Raw genomic sequence first — 16,052 nt, forward strand, 5'->3', positions numbered from 1 at the left:
GACAAAAATTACAGTGTACTTACAGTAAAAAAATATACTTGTATGTGTTATTATAATAATCTGCTGATTACGTGCAATTTTGATTTTGATTTAATATGTACGTATACATATGCAAGTATACTATGTTTCTGTATTAAAATACTTAAATACACACATAATATTTACATAAAAAGATTTTTCATTTCTCATAACGCTTTGTATGACGTCCGCTTATTATGACGTGTTTGTGGATTCCCTTCGATGTCATTATAAACGGATTCCACTGTATAACAATGTAGGAGGGCGCGCTATCAGGATCTAAATAAAACTCCTACTCGCCTCTAGATGGCGCTCTAAGACAACGGACCAATGCCATCAAGCGTGTGGTGCGGCGGTGACGTCACTCGCTCAGTAGGTCACTCCGATAGCGGGGCAACGACCGCGGCTAGCCGTTGACCTCCGCGCAAGCGAGCTCGCGTCCTCACTTGCTATTGCCGTCTCTCTTACTTGCGCGCGCTTTTCCGAGATATTATACCTACGTGTTACGTTACGTCTAATATTCTGGTTTTAATTTATACGACTTTTCGGTCGCAGTATTTGCGTTTTGTGCTAAATATTTTGTGATAAGTACTTTTATCAAAATTTTGCACTCAATTAATATTATAAATATGCCAATTTTGCCCTTGAAACTAGTATGAGTACTTATAGAATGTTTTGCAAAATGTTCATAATTTTGCAATTGGTTTTGATCGATATGCAGTGGAATGAGTTAAGTTCGCAATTACGTATCAAACTCGTTTATCGAGTAGTGTGAACGTTACACAAGAGCGCGGGACGCGAGCTAGCGCGGCTAATCTGCTTTTTTTACAGCCAGCGCTCAGCAAAAGAGAAAGTTCCCTTCCGCATCTCGCTTTTCGTAGAGAGTGAAATGCTGTCCCGTTCAACTGACGTAACTTAGCTATTATACGCATTGTGCTGTTGCGTTCTTCGTTACGGTGATAAATCTTTACAGTATGGATATTTATGCTGTCCTTTATAACAAATACGACCATTGTTGTCTTTTTACTTGTACTATATGACCTTTAAAAACTTTCCCCTTTGAACAGGAGTTTGAAAGAGTTTAATTTAAGCAACAAAAAATAATTTTCTTTAAGGAAAACGTTACAATAATGTAATATAAATAAGAATTACGTTTTCATGATGAAACGTTTCATAAAAGTAACATTTCTTTCGAAAATAATGGTATAGAAGTAAAAGTTTAAATCGCTCAACATATACGAAATATTGAGTGCTCAGTTATACACCCACACTAGCGCAGAGAGGTTGCGCAAGCGCTTTCCATTTCACCAGAGTCGTTGTACATAATATGAATGTTACGGTACAATTGAATGAATGAGAAATCATATATCGAATAACAAGTTTCATAGTTACTTAAAAAGTATGTACATACATGGGTTGATCCAAAAGTAATGATAATCGACATTAAGCAACTTGATTATTGTTAAAATATTTATATGCATATCTCTAGATAGTCTTCTTAATAGAAAATATACTTCATTCATTTTTTTCTAAAATCAGAATTTCCTTAGAAAAAAATTAACTTTGACAACACCCTTAAAAACCCCTCTACTGTGGTCATCCCTTCACTATCGTCTTTAAATTTCATGCTTTCTAAGGTGTTTCTTGTGCCGAACAAAGAGATAGAAATCGCTAGGAGTTAGATCTGACAAATCGGGTGGGTTTTCAAGCAGTTGCAGTACCGATTTTTGAATGGCAGCCATCGCAACTGACGCCTTGTGATCCGATCTTCTTCTCGACGGGTAACATTCTCGGCATCCAACGTGCGGAGACCTTTTTCATTTGTAATTAGTGTTTGAGAATGCTTTGAACGCTCAAAAACTAATTTCCTGTGTCCTCCACTATATGTCTGATGGTTATACTCTGATCCACCAACACGATATCTTCTACTTTTTTTACATTATCTTCAGTGAGGGACGAGGATGGGCGACCTTTGCGATGTTCATCTTCCATGGATGATCTGACCTGTTTAAACTCCTGGACCCAGAGTGCAACGATGGAATATGGAAGAGCATACTCCCCCAATGTATCCACCAAGTGGATGTTTACGTCTTTGATACATATTTTTTTCAAACAGAGGTGCTCAATGATAACTCTAATTTCATTTATCGCCGCTTTTGATGCAATCTCTTCAACAGTTCGTATTCAAATTAATGTAACTCCTTGGAAACATAGCCTGCTGATAAGATTTTTTTATGCTAACTTAGTGAGTGAACGAGCAAGCAAAAAACATTTACTTTTTATTTTTATGTGCACAGGAAATACCCGATTATCATTACTTTTGGATCAACCTAGTATATGAAATGAACTATGCTTTATTTTAAACGCGCGTTTCACAAGTGAAATATATTGTGTGCGGTGAAAATAAATTTCAAACATAACAAGCCAGTAGTGACCTAGTTACAGCCGCGATAATGCAGGATGTCACAGTTTCATTGCGTTGGGAATATGCGAATACTTATCGAAAAGCTATTTTCCATTTCATGTTCTAATAATTTTACATATAGATGTTTATGATTTGTTTTTAACTTATATGAATGTTGAATGCGTTGAGAGATGTATACGTACGTTTTTGTCTTGCATGCGTTTAATAGTGTAAGGATAATTAAGTTAGTTACTCTAGTATTTGCTCGTATTTATCCTTATTGTGAGTACCTATACTACGATGACCCTTTACTACTTTTTATGAAAATATAAACAGTTAAAGAATTTGAAACAAATAAAATTGATTTTATCGTGTATTTATATAACGAGACATGATTGAATGTAATAAAATAATTTAATACAGTGCATAATAAGACACCTAATGGTTTTCGGCGTCAACTCGCTGCAAGTAGGTTACTTGTGCCATAAATCATAATCATCTTAACGAGTAATGTTCACGTTCGTATCTCAGCTATCAAAATAACAAATTGAAAGTTATTCAGGAAAATTCAATAACTGTAATATAATATAATTTCCTTGTAACAAAAACGCAGTAAAAATATGTTAAGCTTAGCATTTTATGTAAATGCGTTCATAATAAAATAATTAAATGAAGATGTTTCGTAATTTTATATAAATAATGGCAAACAAAGAGTACACCAAACTATGCAGAGAATTAAAATAAATCTTAACATATATAAATCTCGTGTCACAATGTGTGTCCTCAATGGACTCCTAAACCACTGATTATAATAAAATTCGCACACCATGTGCAGTTCGATCCAACTTGAGAGATAGGATAGTTTAAACATGCCATACCACGGGCGAAGCCGGGGCGGACCACTAGTAAATAATATAAATTTTAAAATGAAACGTCAAATCGTTTCGAGCGCTACAAAAAGTATGCGTTGAGTATAAACACGCGCTATAAAGTACATATTGAGTGCTTGTTAAACGAGTAGTAATGAGTCAACGTCACATAGGATGCCTAGATCGTAACTGACCTACATTAACTGTGGGGCGATGCACCCCTGACTCGTCTATATGTGGATTACTACCGCGTCCGTACTGCCATATACTTGCATATAAAACATATATTTAAATCAATTACGCGGCCCTTAGCATACGTATGTAAGATTTCGTCAAACAATTTTACAATGACGCATCTGACGTCAGAGGCATGAATAAAGGAACACATTAAAATAATTAATTATTGTTTCATTTCATAATACTTGTATACATTGGCGTTTACTTAGGGAGAAATGTGTTTATGCTATTTAAAGTAAACAATGAATTATTTTGCATATGTAATGTTCTCGCTTTATCAATACGGAAATATTTTGTTTATATTTGATCAACCCAATTCCCAAATAACTGCTTTATTGCCCTAATTGGTGAAAGGTTATCTGTTCTTAATTAGCACATTTGCAAACGAACTTTAAATGAAAATAATTATCGTATACACTACTTTCTTCACTGAAGTTCATAACAAGAATGAAAGTACCGGATGACTCAACCACTTAAACAAATTTTCGTTTGCTAAAGGAGAAATTTTCACATACTTTTCTATTGCATACTATAATAAATTTAATCATTTGTTTTTAATAAAAAGAGTTACAATCACATAAATTACTTACCCTGATTTAACAGTATGTAGACTTTCAGGCAGACATATTCTTCCATCTGCAGATGAATACGCCTAAACACACACGTGATCTGAGTCATTTTCTCAACCACCAAGCCCACGTCTAACCGGAGCTGTTCCAACGTGATGGGGCGTCCCATTAGTGATGTTAAGCAGTTTTGTAATGTCCTAAGATTTGCGTTAACCTGAAAATAATATACTATTAACAAGGGCTCTACATATCCAAATTGTGTTTATTTTAACGTAATACTTCATTTTCTTGAAATACTCTAATAACATATCATATTCTCATAAATTTTAAATGTTAAGATACAAATAATTTTAACGAGATTGTAATAAAAATGTTTGTCATTCTATGTATATCTTTTGTAAAAACTCATAGAATTGAAACGAAGATTTACTCATTTGTTACAATAAACAAAAAAGAATAGAGCTTGATTTGCGGTTCACGTAATTGTAACACATAAGCGAGAAGGAAATGCACTAGACAATGAAACAGTTTTTGTGTAACTACCGCGATTACCAATGCACTTTATGTAATACATGCAACATTCATTTTTCTTCGTTTAATTGAGTTTTTGTTACTCTACTTTGATTTGTGTACGATATTTACACATAAGACAGACAGAATAATTGGTTGATTTTGAATGGTTTATCGTAGAAACGCGTAGTCTCGTTGTTTCAATAGATCGGGTTATGCATCACGAGCATTGGAGTGCAGTTTGAGACGACTTTCTATCGCTTATGCAACGATGCAGATCACGTAACTGCGCTCGCGCATATGGCGGAAGTGTAAAGCGAATGTGACCGCTCGATTACCACTCAAGTGAGGCTAGTCTTTAAGATTGCTATAAAATATCGAACTCTATCGACAATCCTATATTAGGAAGTGTTTTGAAAGTGCTTACTCTATATTTCATAACAATTACGGTAACAGGATAGTTTTTTTTTATATAAATTGTACAATGCGTATTACTAACCTCTTGCATAAAATCATGTTCATGGTCTGAAGACGGTGGAGCATGAGCCAGTTTTCCATGCATCGCTTGGTATGCTGCAGTTGTCAATACTGATATCTCATGCCATTTTTCCATCAACAGCTTTGAATGTATTTCCATAGGTATTTCCATTATGAACGGCAACTTCTTTGTCCACGCCACCATTTTGTGGACAATCGAGTCGCCAATTTTACATAATTTATCACCTATTTCTGATGTGTCATGAAGGAGATCAGGTAAATGACGCACGGTTGCAATATCTTCCATAGCGTCACAGTCGATCAGCGCTCTGATCATGTGCAGTGCTCTATCAAGCGGTATCGCCCTATCTCTTGACGATGATACAGCACTTTCCAGTCTTGCTCTCAGGTGAACCACCTAAAAGTAGAGTTATTGGGTGAATAATAACTAATTGCAGAAATGTTTCAATTAGAATGCTGTTGCGATTTGGAGCGACTTACCTCGCTAGGGTTTGTTAAAGCAGTCTTAAGTATGGTCCCGTTTACGAGGTTCGGTGGGAGGGGCGGTAAAGGGTCCTTAGGTTTTTCAGGAGGCGATGCTCTACTTGTTGTTGTCGCTGCCTTCGCATTTGCCTTCTTATGCTTTCTATACTTTACTTTATATAGATTATATACGGCGCCACTATTTCGGCCTCCTGGCATACGATCTTCTCTCACAGCTGTTAAAGAAAAAAAATATGAGTAAATAGTTTTATATACATTAATTGAAAAAATAAAGACTGAATTTATATAAATTCACCTTGTAATACCATTCCTTGTTCTATGCATTTTTTAAATCGACAATATTGACATCTATTTCTTTGCGCTTTTGTTATTTCACAGCCACCATCCGCTACACAAGTATAGACTCGTCGATTTTGAACTGTCCTCTTAAAGAATCCCTTACAGCCTTCACAAGTAATGATACCATAATGGAGACCTGTTGCTTTGTCCTCACAAATCATGCAGATCATTGGTTGTTCATCCTCATCGCGTTCAGTTTCAGGGGCGTAAGTCCGGAGTTCAGGCCGAGTTGCTATCGAACTGGCGCTTGGAACACCTGATACTCCTCCCGCTGCAGCACTAAGGTTTAATGCATGCATTTGTTGGTGTGCGGGTAGTTGAGAAACATCGCCGGCCCATAACAGCTCCATATTTAGCCGTGGTCCTTGCGTTCGCCTCAATTCACCCAGATTTAATAATAACCGAGCTGCAGATTCTTCACTACACGTATTGGGATCTGAAGCAGGCGGTGTCGGTGTATGCGATGCACTAGCAGCTGGTTCGCCGGTGGAAGTAGGTGCAGGTAATGTCCAGAACATCGTTCGAACTCCACCTGATTCGCCCATAATAACAGCTGGCGCTCCTCTCCATTGGGTCGAACTTCTTGGCCCTGATTTTGGTTCTAGCGGTTGTGGTGGGAAGTGTCCTCCAATTAGTTCAGGTTTAACTCCATTAATGCATGCTGCTGGAGGCCAATGGTTCGGTGAAAGCGACGAGTGGGGACTAGGAGGTGGTGGTGCCAGGCTGCGAGGCCTGTACGGCTGAGGTGGATCTGGCGGTGGTGCTTCTAATTTTACCGAAGAAAATTGAGAGGAGGGAGAGGAATCATGTTTTCCAGCAGAAGAGGTTTCTAGTTTGATAGCAGCAGGCGCTCCTTCAAACTTGATGACTGAATTGGGCGGCGCCGACCGAATAACAGTTGGATGGCAAGCCGGTGAAGGCGAGGGCGAGCCGCCGCCATCGAACACGGGCGGCGGGTGCGGCGGCGTGCTGCAGCCGGCCTCGGCCATGCGCGGCGATGGTGGGCCCGGGTCGGGCGACGACGTGCTGGTATCGGCTGCCGATTCGCCTGTGAACATACGGGAAACAATCAACAATAAACCTAGAAACGCGCGAAAGAAAAAGGGCATAGTCTTAAAGAAATGATAAATAGAAACTAGGTGAAATGTCAACGACCGCGCGGCGTAGTCGCAGTTTAGAAGGTGCGGGGCGAGACGCAGGGACGCGACACTGCACTTCCCGCCGCCGCCGACTAGATTAGCCGGTTGCGTCACGATGTGAGTGTTGCGGGCCCGACTACATAGAAAACTAATCAATTTAATGAAGACAATCTCATTGGTAAAAGCACTTGTACGTACCAGCGTCCATTAAATAATATATACCTTCGTTCTATCTGTAAATCCACTAGACGTTAAATAGTAAACAATTTAATGGGATTATATAACAATGCGGAATACGGAAAGGATTGAAAATATATTGAAAATCTAGGAAGCGTGGCCGCACGTTGCAGTGAGCGAGCGCGAGATGCGGTGTGGAGCGCGAAGAGAAAGTGAAAGCAGCGCGGGCGCAGATGCGGTGCGCGGCCCGGAAGCTTAGCGTTCGCGCGCGATTGTGCTCACAAAGGGCGCTACGTGGACTATATATTTCATGTTACCTATACCTAACACGAATATGTGTTTATTTATAAATTTATAGTACCTATTTCATATTGATTTATTTACATTTTATAAATTATTGCGATATTGAAATAGAAAAGTGTAATTGCATTTCTTTCCAAACCAAAATAAAAAGACCAAATTAAACCCGAAAAAGCATACAAATGAAAAGCTAAATTACCGATATAAGGGCACTTATAACTTTACCGACTTTTTACTACTAAATCCATAGGCGTCGATTACCCTTAACATTTACATTGCAGGCACTCGCATTAAACTGAACACAAACCGCGATCGCGCGTGCGAAAATTGTTTTGTTTACGCGTGGAAAAGTCACGAAGAAAGTTTTCCAGCGCCGACTACGGGCGTCGGGCGCGCGCAGTGAGCCCGACCTACCGCAAGAGCGGCAGTGCTCGCTCCCCGCACGCTTCCCGGTCCCCTCCAGCCACTATTAGGTCACTCAGACGGCCGTGCGTGCGAAGTGCAACCGCACAATGACTAGTGCAACGCGTGTACCGCTCTCGCTTCGAGGACGATCTCTATTTCACTCAGCGTCCTTTGCCACATCATTGGTGGGGACCGATCTTTCTAGCCGCGTGATGCAATTGGTTCTAAGGTCCTAGGTAGGTGCATAGATAAATGTAAGTTTCATATTACAGTTATTATATTGGTAAACTTAATAAACATTGCCAACTGTTGGTACTGCTGCCTATTTAGAGCTTACAATTTGATGGTGCAACTGAAGTTCGGTCACTTGGTTTGGCAATGCTATATATTGTAGGATTTTAGACATTATGTGCAGATTTGCACAGTATTTGATTTATTGATTCATAATTACTTGTCAATATACAAATGAATTAGGAAAATGGCAATTACGGTAGAATGGGGTAAACCCAGGAAAAGCACTATCAAAGAATGATATTTGCTATTAACTATAAAGCCCATTGATGAACAATACACAAAAACAAAGTTTTAATTATCAAACACATAAAATTAATTTACATTCAGCTTCAAAATCTAAAATCCCAGTTCATCATAATATATGTAAAATTATTCACATAACTATACCGCTAATTGTTTGCTAAACATTTTCGTACAAGTCATTATCAACTATTCTCGGAATAAAACACGAAGCACGGAAGCGTCGAAAACAAAAGAAATTGCGTAATATACGTCTGGTTGAAAGATATTTTTTCGATCGTTGCAAACGAAGGTCGCACGCGGTCACCGACCGAGAGAAAGTAGGTCATTCCTACCCCATACACCTCCCTTAAGAGCTCCACGTGTCGCTGCGCTGGCTCGCCCCTTCAGCCCTTGTCTATTAATAACATCGTTTCATTATATAATCTTACGACCCTTTTTCTTTCATGATTTATTTTTATCTTACAACCGATCAATAACTTTACAGAATTTATTTAAACTGAAAAAATAAAAAAAGGAAGCTGTTAATAAAGTATCGAGTCTTAAGTAACAACTTTTAATGTCAAGCTCAAGATAAAAAACGAAAACAATCGAGTGGTCAGTGAGGCGTGGACTCACAGAGTCATTTACACGTAAAAGTAGATCCCGCTTATCTCTAGTGAATGCACACAAGTGCATGAATATCGCACGCAAGGGGTGCGTCACGGCACGAGCGCGACGCGACTCGCGAGCTCCGGGCCCCGGCGTCATACGACGTCACACCCCCGACGCGCGATCTACGTCTCGATCAACGTCACATCGCTATCTAGATTCATGCAAATCTATAAATAATTAGTCTAATCTATTTTTTACACATTTCATTACCGACGAAATCCAGATCGAGAAATCCTCAAGTTTAAACTCCGCAGTCCATTCATCTTGTCAGCTCGATTATTAACGCCTCGAGCAAAATGTTACGTTGTATGACAATGAATACATCTTTCTCTCTTGTATTATTCATGAGGTCACAATGGCCACAATTACAGCACGATCGTTTAGTGCTTTCTCCTCGTCATCATTTATATTTAATTTCTTTACCGATAACTTGAAGTGTAATTACGTAACAGTGCTTTGAAAAAAAAATTCAAAAATAAGATTACAAATTTGGTGAAAAGGAAAAACCTTTAATTTCATCTATAATGTCGTGGAAATGTTCCTAACTTCCTATGGTGGTTTATTTTAATTGCTTTAAATAAGCTACGCCAAAAATGGAGCGATTTTCAGAAGAATTTTTATAATCACCGTTCAAAATCCAACATTTAAGAATGAACCCGTTGAACCGGATCTTATTTCGGCGGTTTATTATTTCGTGTTTCAAGTGAAAGTCCGCATTTCACATCACTTGGCGCTCTTGCTAGTTATGTTAAACATCAATTATTATTCAACGTTTGAAGATGATGTCGATTATCAAACGTTTTTATTTTATTTACACGATTACATAACACTAAGGCACTCTCACATGGTTTGAAAAACACTTCTAATTATTTATAACGGATTTTTATTATTTTCATAAAAACTTTACAAGTATCCTTTTGGAAATTAGTCGCAGATAACATGACATTGACAGAGTCCTTGTGTATACCACCGAATTTCCTACTTAAAACGTGTTTGTATTATTAATAGTCGTTGTACTGCGCATTCAGTCTGCTGTTGAAGATGACTGTTCCTACAAATTTAGTCTTATGAAAAAACATTGTTTTATAAACTAGTATTCAAGTCAATGTACACAGATGTGTGTAGGTATTAGTCGAAGTTACATTTATTAAAATTATTCAGAGACAAGATGGTGTATTAATAGATACTTAAAGATTGTTCTATTTTAATTAATTGAAGGTTAGGTCTATTACACGCTAAAGACGTCAGCGATTAATCGCAATACAATCACGTTGAAATGAAAACGAAATTACAGTAACGAGTCGAATTCGCTATAGCATTCGAAAGTGACAGACGTTCCGTGAGCTGAGTGGCAAGCGGAGATCTTGATCGGAATAACAATAGAACGTTCCTGACCTTACACTGTTAATATGATTCTGTTACTTGCATCAAATGGAACGTTAGGCAACTGTCTAGGTTTGCTAAGACATTTCAGGCGGAAAAAATGTTGCTGCTACGTCTCTACATTGTAAATTCACATATAGAATTTTCCTAATCCATTCAATTATATAGAATTTTTTTCAGAGCTTGTCAATATATTTTGTTGACATTCACCTAGTTTCTCTATACATACATATTAATATAAGGCATACAACACCAACAGTTAAAAGAAAATTACCAGAAGAACGGTGAGACATTCATTTAATTCTCTTTATTACGTTGATTATACGCAAAACTATCTTATCTACGACTGAATGACTCACCTTTCTGAGGATTAAAAAATGAGTGACTTACCATCGCTACTACATCGGGAGTCAACTTTCCGCCTCTTTAGTTTGAGGTCTTGGAACAGACTCATGTTGTCGAGGTCACACGGGCCGCGGCTGAGTGTCATTATTCCTGGGGACAAATAAAAGATAAATTAAAAAATCGCATTTATTAAATAGTTTTAAAAATAATTGTAATACGAACACTTTCAGGAATCTACATTTTTTCTCACATCACACATCTACAGTTTTGGTATCAGCCAAATGGTTTTTTCATAACCAAAAATTCTATCCATCTCCTAAAGTTTTAAAATATATTTAAACCACACAGCTGACCTGTATTATTTTGTTATCAGAGCTAATGCGTTTGTGTGGAAAAATAATAAATGAAAACTCAAATGTATTTCATTATAATATGTTAAGAATGTTTGTCTAAAATTCATGTCTAAATTTCATCATTATATTTGTATGTTTCATAGATAGTTTAGACGATTTAATAAACGAATTACGTTTCACTAAAGATCATGGTCACCTTAAATAAAACGCCCAAATAATACTCACTAGTTCGTTAAATGTGAAATTGAAATCGACATTGAAGGGCAAACAGCAATAACCGAAACCATTCCTTAGAATAATTTCCGTTCATTGTTTTCATATCGTTTTATAGACGTATATATATTTGACGTTGCAATACCATAATATAGTTCATATTTCACATGTTCAGCTACAGGCATTTATGAGTTACCTGAAATCTACGTCGTAGATCAACGTGTATGGAATTATGTACAGTGTTATCGCCACATACGTCACCGTACGTATGTTATCCGTCATAATGACCAATGTGCCCGTGTGCACATTAATTACTGGTCAGGTCCTTGACCTTGATTGATTTGTTGTCTTTGTAGTTGTTGTCTATATAGTTTATTCTACTCGTCCTACAAATGTTCGAATAAAAATTTTTCGAAGCACGAGATACTTCAGCTCTTTGCTACGAAATAAAGAGGATATTATAAATACTACGCGACTAGTTGTAAAAAAATCGTTGTTGTGTTAGTATATTGCGCAGAATTGAATGATGTAACTTATAGTTCTGTCTGCGACGAAGTTAAATGAATTAGAATTAATGTGCAATGTAGCATGTAAATATATTTTTGTCTGATAAAATTTATATTCATTAATAACTCAGGCCCCGGAATCACAGACACAATAGAAAATCTATTGTGTCGTGGACCGGTCGGGCCGTTCGGGGCTCAATGGGTTTTTATAATAGTGGAGCTGAAACAAGCAATTGTGTATCTAGCTTAATATTTTACTTATATTGAGTTAAATGTCTTTTTATACTCTCGTAAAAGTAAACGTCATATTTGACGCAACAAAAGTTGAAATAAAATTTATGACGGAAACATTACGCACGTCTATGAATTGAGTCATTTGTGACCATTATTGTTTTATTATCGGTTTATTTATTTTAACGTTAGGCGATAGAATTGATGACCGATTACTGTTATCTTAACATACTGTGAAATTTATTTATTAGTTTGCATACACTTGATTTATGATGCCTCTAAAGAAACGCATGAACGTCATAGTACATTCTTAATTCTTCGACAAATAATTAATATAATTAGACTGACGTTTAAGAAATGTAATGAAACAAATTACTAACGTGATAATTTGTTCAACCTCGTGTCTAACATTGAGACCACCCTAGAGAAAATCTCGACTTGGGGCCAATCAAATTTAGTTGACTTCAATCCGGCCAAGACACAGGTTTGCGCGTTTACCGCCAAGAAAAGTCCTTTTGACGTATCCATTAACTTTCAGAACACCCCTATCACAGTAAAACCTAGCATCGGAATCCTTGGGATCGAAATTACGTCTGATGTCCAGTTTCGCGGTTTTTTGGAGGACAAAGCTAAAGTAGCTTCGAAAAAACTAGGGGTGCTCGCCAGGGCAAGACGGTACTTCACACCTGCTCATCGCCTGCAATTATACAAGGCACAAGTCAGGCCCCACATGGAGTACTGCTCTCACCTCTGGGCCGGAGCGCCCCAATACCAGCTCCTACCATTGGACCGCGTACAGCGACGAGCCGTCCGAATTATTGACGACCATAAGCTTTCCGATTCGCTAGATCCACTTTCATTGCGGAGAGATGTTGCATCTCTATGCGTGTTCTACCGGATCTATCTATCTCGCCACAAATTAAAGTTCTACCCCCACCACCTGGATGCATGGCGGTCTACCACAGTGCGCTTTTCCCGACACTTTCTACCGAGAACGAAGACCTTGTGGAACGATCTACCATCCTCGGTGTTCCCAAACAGATTCGACGCAGAGACCTTTAAGAAAAGGGCATATTTATACCTAAAAGGCTGGCATCACATTCGCGGTGGACCTAACATCGCGAATGCTTATGGGCGGCGGGCATCACAATTTCCATCAGGTGACCCGCCAGCTCGTATGCCTGCTTAGGCGATTTCAGTAGAGTCACTCGAAATATTTTGAAAAGACATATTCGATTAGTTTTCAAGCGTATAACGGTGTAAAAAATAACTGGAGATATGTTTTTTAAGCACAGAGCAAACCCAAAACAATTGACATTCAGAAAAAACATGGTACACAAGAGTTGTTTACGCATGATTTCAACATTGTTTCAGTTATCATCGAAATAAATTTGAGCGAGTCAAAGACCTTGATAATACGGCGTTAACGAAGCAAATAAAATGTTCGATGTTGTGGTCGTCGCGACTTCTACGACGCGACGCTAGTTTATTTAAGGTCGAATTAGACTTCCGCACCGCTTCAGAATATAGGAAGCTGTGCATTCAAATATTAAATTTAAGTATGTATTTTTTATTTCTTTTTATTAAAATTTTAAATTCACTTCAAAACCTAATTTGATTTAATGCATAAAGTGAACTTATCAAGGAGTTTCAATTAATTTGTAAGTCTTAGGCAATTCATTTCGCAATTAAATCATTGTTAAATTATTGGCAGTTCTGGCCTCATCTAAGTCAAGCTTTGTATGATTTTTATGCCTTTAGTCATGCGATTTGTTAATAAAATGACGATTTTAGTTTCACCAAAGTGTATTTTGACCTTTAGAATACATTCTGCTGGCTGCTATAGTTTACTCTACTTTTGTATTTAAGGTGGAATTTGAGGTGAGGTGGTATTTTTGGAATTTCTGTATCTACGTAGAACTTCTTAAAATTATTTGATAACAAAAAATTCTGTTTGTGGGTTCTTTAACTGCATAAACTAAACTAAAACATGTAGAACGCCTGAAAGGATTTTGATGTTTAGGGTATCGTTAAAAATATACCGAGTGGGGAACGACGTAGACAAAATAAATAACAGATTAGTTATTTTTGATGGATAATCCATATTAGCATTAGCATACATATTGACATTTTAAAAATGATAATCTTAACAATAGGATCGCAGCGGTCTACCATCGATGCCTTTTTCCCCTACTAGAGGCTTTAGGATTAGTAATTAATCTATCAAGGTAAGGAAGGACCTCGATAAACTATACCCAAATGTCTAAGTGCATTAAAAATTCGTAACACGAAGTTCATCTCAGTGGTCAGTTAGTCGGAAGTGAGCACGGTTCCGGCCACAATGTCACTGCCGAACCGAGGCCGACTTGTTTCAGCGACAACGACCGCCTACCTATGTACGAGTAAATTACGACGATAATTTAATCAGGTAAAGAGCTTTATTAGCCAACTATTAGGATATAGGCCGCTATACATATACGTAGTTTTGGAAGAATTCTAATCGTTTAGCTAAAGAGCTTTGCATCAATCCAAAAAACTCAATAACAAATCTCTTTTTATATTCTACAACTTTTTATTAATGAAAAAATGGAAATCAAGCTCTATTATGTTATTTTAACTTAAGGAAATACAACCGTCAACAATGACGTTAAATGTTAAAATATACATCTATAAAAATATTGTTAATTTGTTGTTTATGACGACTGTTCTTTATAAAGTTTTATAAAATTATGCAAATTTGAAGTTTGTAGTTTAATTTATATTAATATGGACATCAATGCTACAAAACTTATATTCGATATGCATGATTTATATTAAATGATATTAATACGTATATGAATAATAATATGAATTAACATATTGATTACGACACTAGTACGGATAATAGGTAAAAAATAATTCACAATAATTTTAAGGTAAACTTAGTATTTATTAGTGTTGCGTTGATAGGAAGTAACATGAAATATTTTAAGTATAAATACGCGATAAGAAGCGATTTGTTTGGTTCTATATTAAAATAATTGCGCAATGTAAGTGGTAACAAAAGATTAGGGCAAAATGTAGAGAGCTTGATCAGGACTGTGTTCTGTGTAACTTAGCCTTCAAATATATGCCTTGACATTCAGGCTGTGCACGATCACGCTGATCAAGCGTTCTATTTTAAAACCTCTAGTTACTTCCGATTAAATGACTTCCTACATCATAATAATATATTATAAACAAGAAAAACATCTTAAACTTGCCAATGTCAATTTGTTAATTTCTTGTCCTGTATAATGTATTCGCGGAAATATACCCAGCATTATTGAACAAACATAATGTTAGTTATACGTCAACTATACATAAACTATTCTAACAATGAACATTGTGCTCGTTAACAGCCATTATTATTGAAACCGAACACAGATATCCTCCCACTACAATGTTTTGAAAGGAAGCAGTGACATTCGGTACCTTTTCGCTTTCACCGCATTGGAAAGTGAGCGTAAAAAACGCATTTTGGCAACGACAAAACGATGAGATCATCGACCCCATCAAATCATAGACTATAGACAAAGGGCGGCCATTTTGCTACAAAAGTAAAAGTGTTACCATATATTAAAACAATTGTTAAACAGTCGTGATTCATGAGATGATTTAAGAATGTCACGGTTAACCCGAAACGTGCTAGCTTTTGTTTCGAAATACAAAACAGTTATTGAAATTTATATCGAAGTAGAAGCTATTAATTTAATAGTTTTCAATAAAATTTCGAGGCAGCTTTAATATATTTGAATAATGGCTAGTTTATGTACTAAGTAGGATTATTTAAATTTATTTTCATACTAACTTTCCGCCCGCGGCTTCGCCCGCGCAGTCAAAGAAAAACCCGCATAGTTCCCGTTC

The 16,052-nt window shown here is 37.0% G+C and overlaps 1 protein-coding gene across 7 annotated transcripts in view; it reads right to left on the minus strand.

Annotated features, from left to right (window-relative positions):
- Window positions 1–16,052, minus strand: part of Hr4 (nuclear hormone receptor 4) — a 66,031-nt gene that overhangs the window by 1,875 nt on the left and 48,104 nt on the right. For 3 of the 7 annotated variants that reach the window (XM_090119453.1, XM_090119451.1, XM_090119452.1), the window contains 5 exons: window positions 10,910–11,014; window positions 5,884–6,975; window positions 5,586–5,803; window positions 5,107–5,502; window positions 4,119–4,311 (listed from right to left, as the gene is read on the minus strand). In XM_090119453.1, coding sequence (XP_089975579.1) covers window positions 4,119–4,311; window positions 5,107–5,502; window positions 5,586–5,803; window positions 5,884–6,975; window positions 10,910–11,009 — 1,999 coding nt within the window. In that variant the 5' untranslated portion in view covers window positions 11,010–11,014. Of the gene's footprint in view, window positions 1–4,118; window positions 4,312–5,106; window positions 5,503–5,585; window positions 5,804–5,883; window positions 6,976–7,742; window positions 8,114–10,909; window positions 11,015–16,052 lie in introns of those variants that run through there. The other 4 variants (XM_090119457.1, XM_090119454.1, XM_090119456.1 and 1 more) reach the window with 4 other exon arrangements.

The sequence above is a fragment of the Colias eurytheme genome, chromosome 3 (assembly GCF_061535395.1).
Source record: "Colias eurytheme isolate Ceu_HAF_F1 chromosome 3, ilColEury1 Martin Lab GWU primary, whole genome shotgun sequence".
In the NCBI taxonomy this organism is placed as follows: domain Eukaryota; kingdom Metazoa; phylum Arthropoda; class Insecta; order Lepidoptera; family Pieridae; genus Colias; species Colias eurytheme.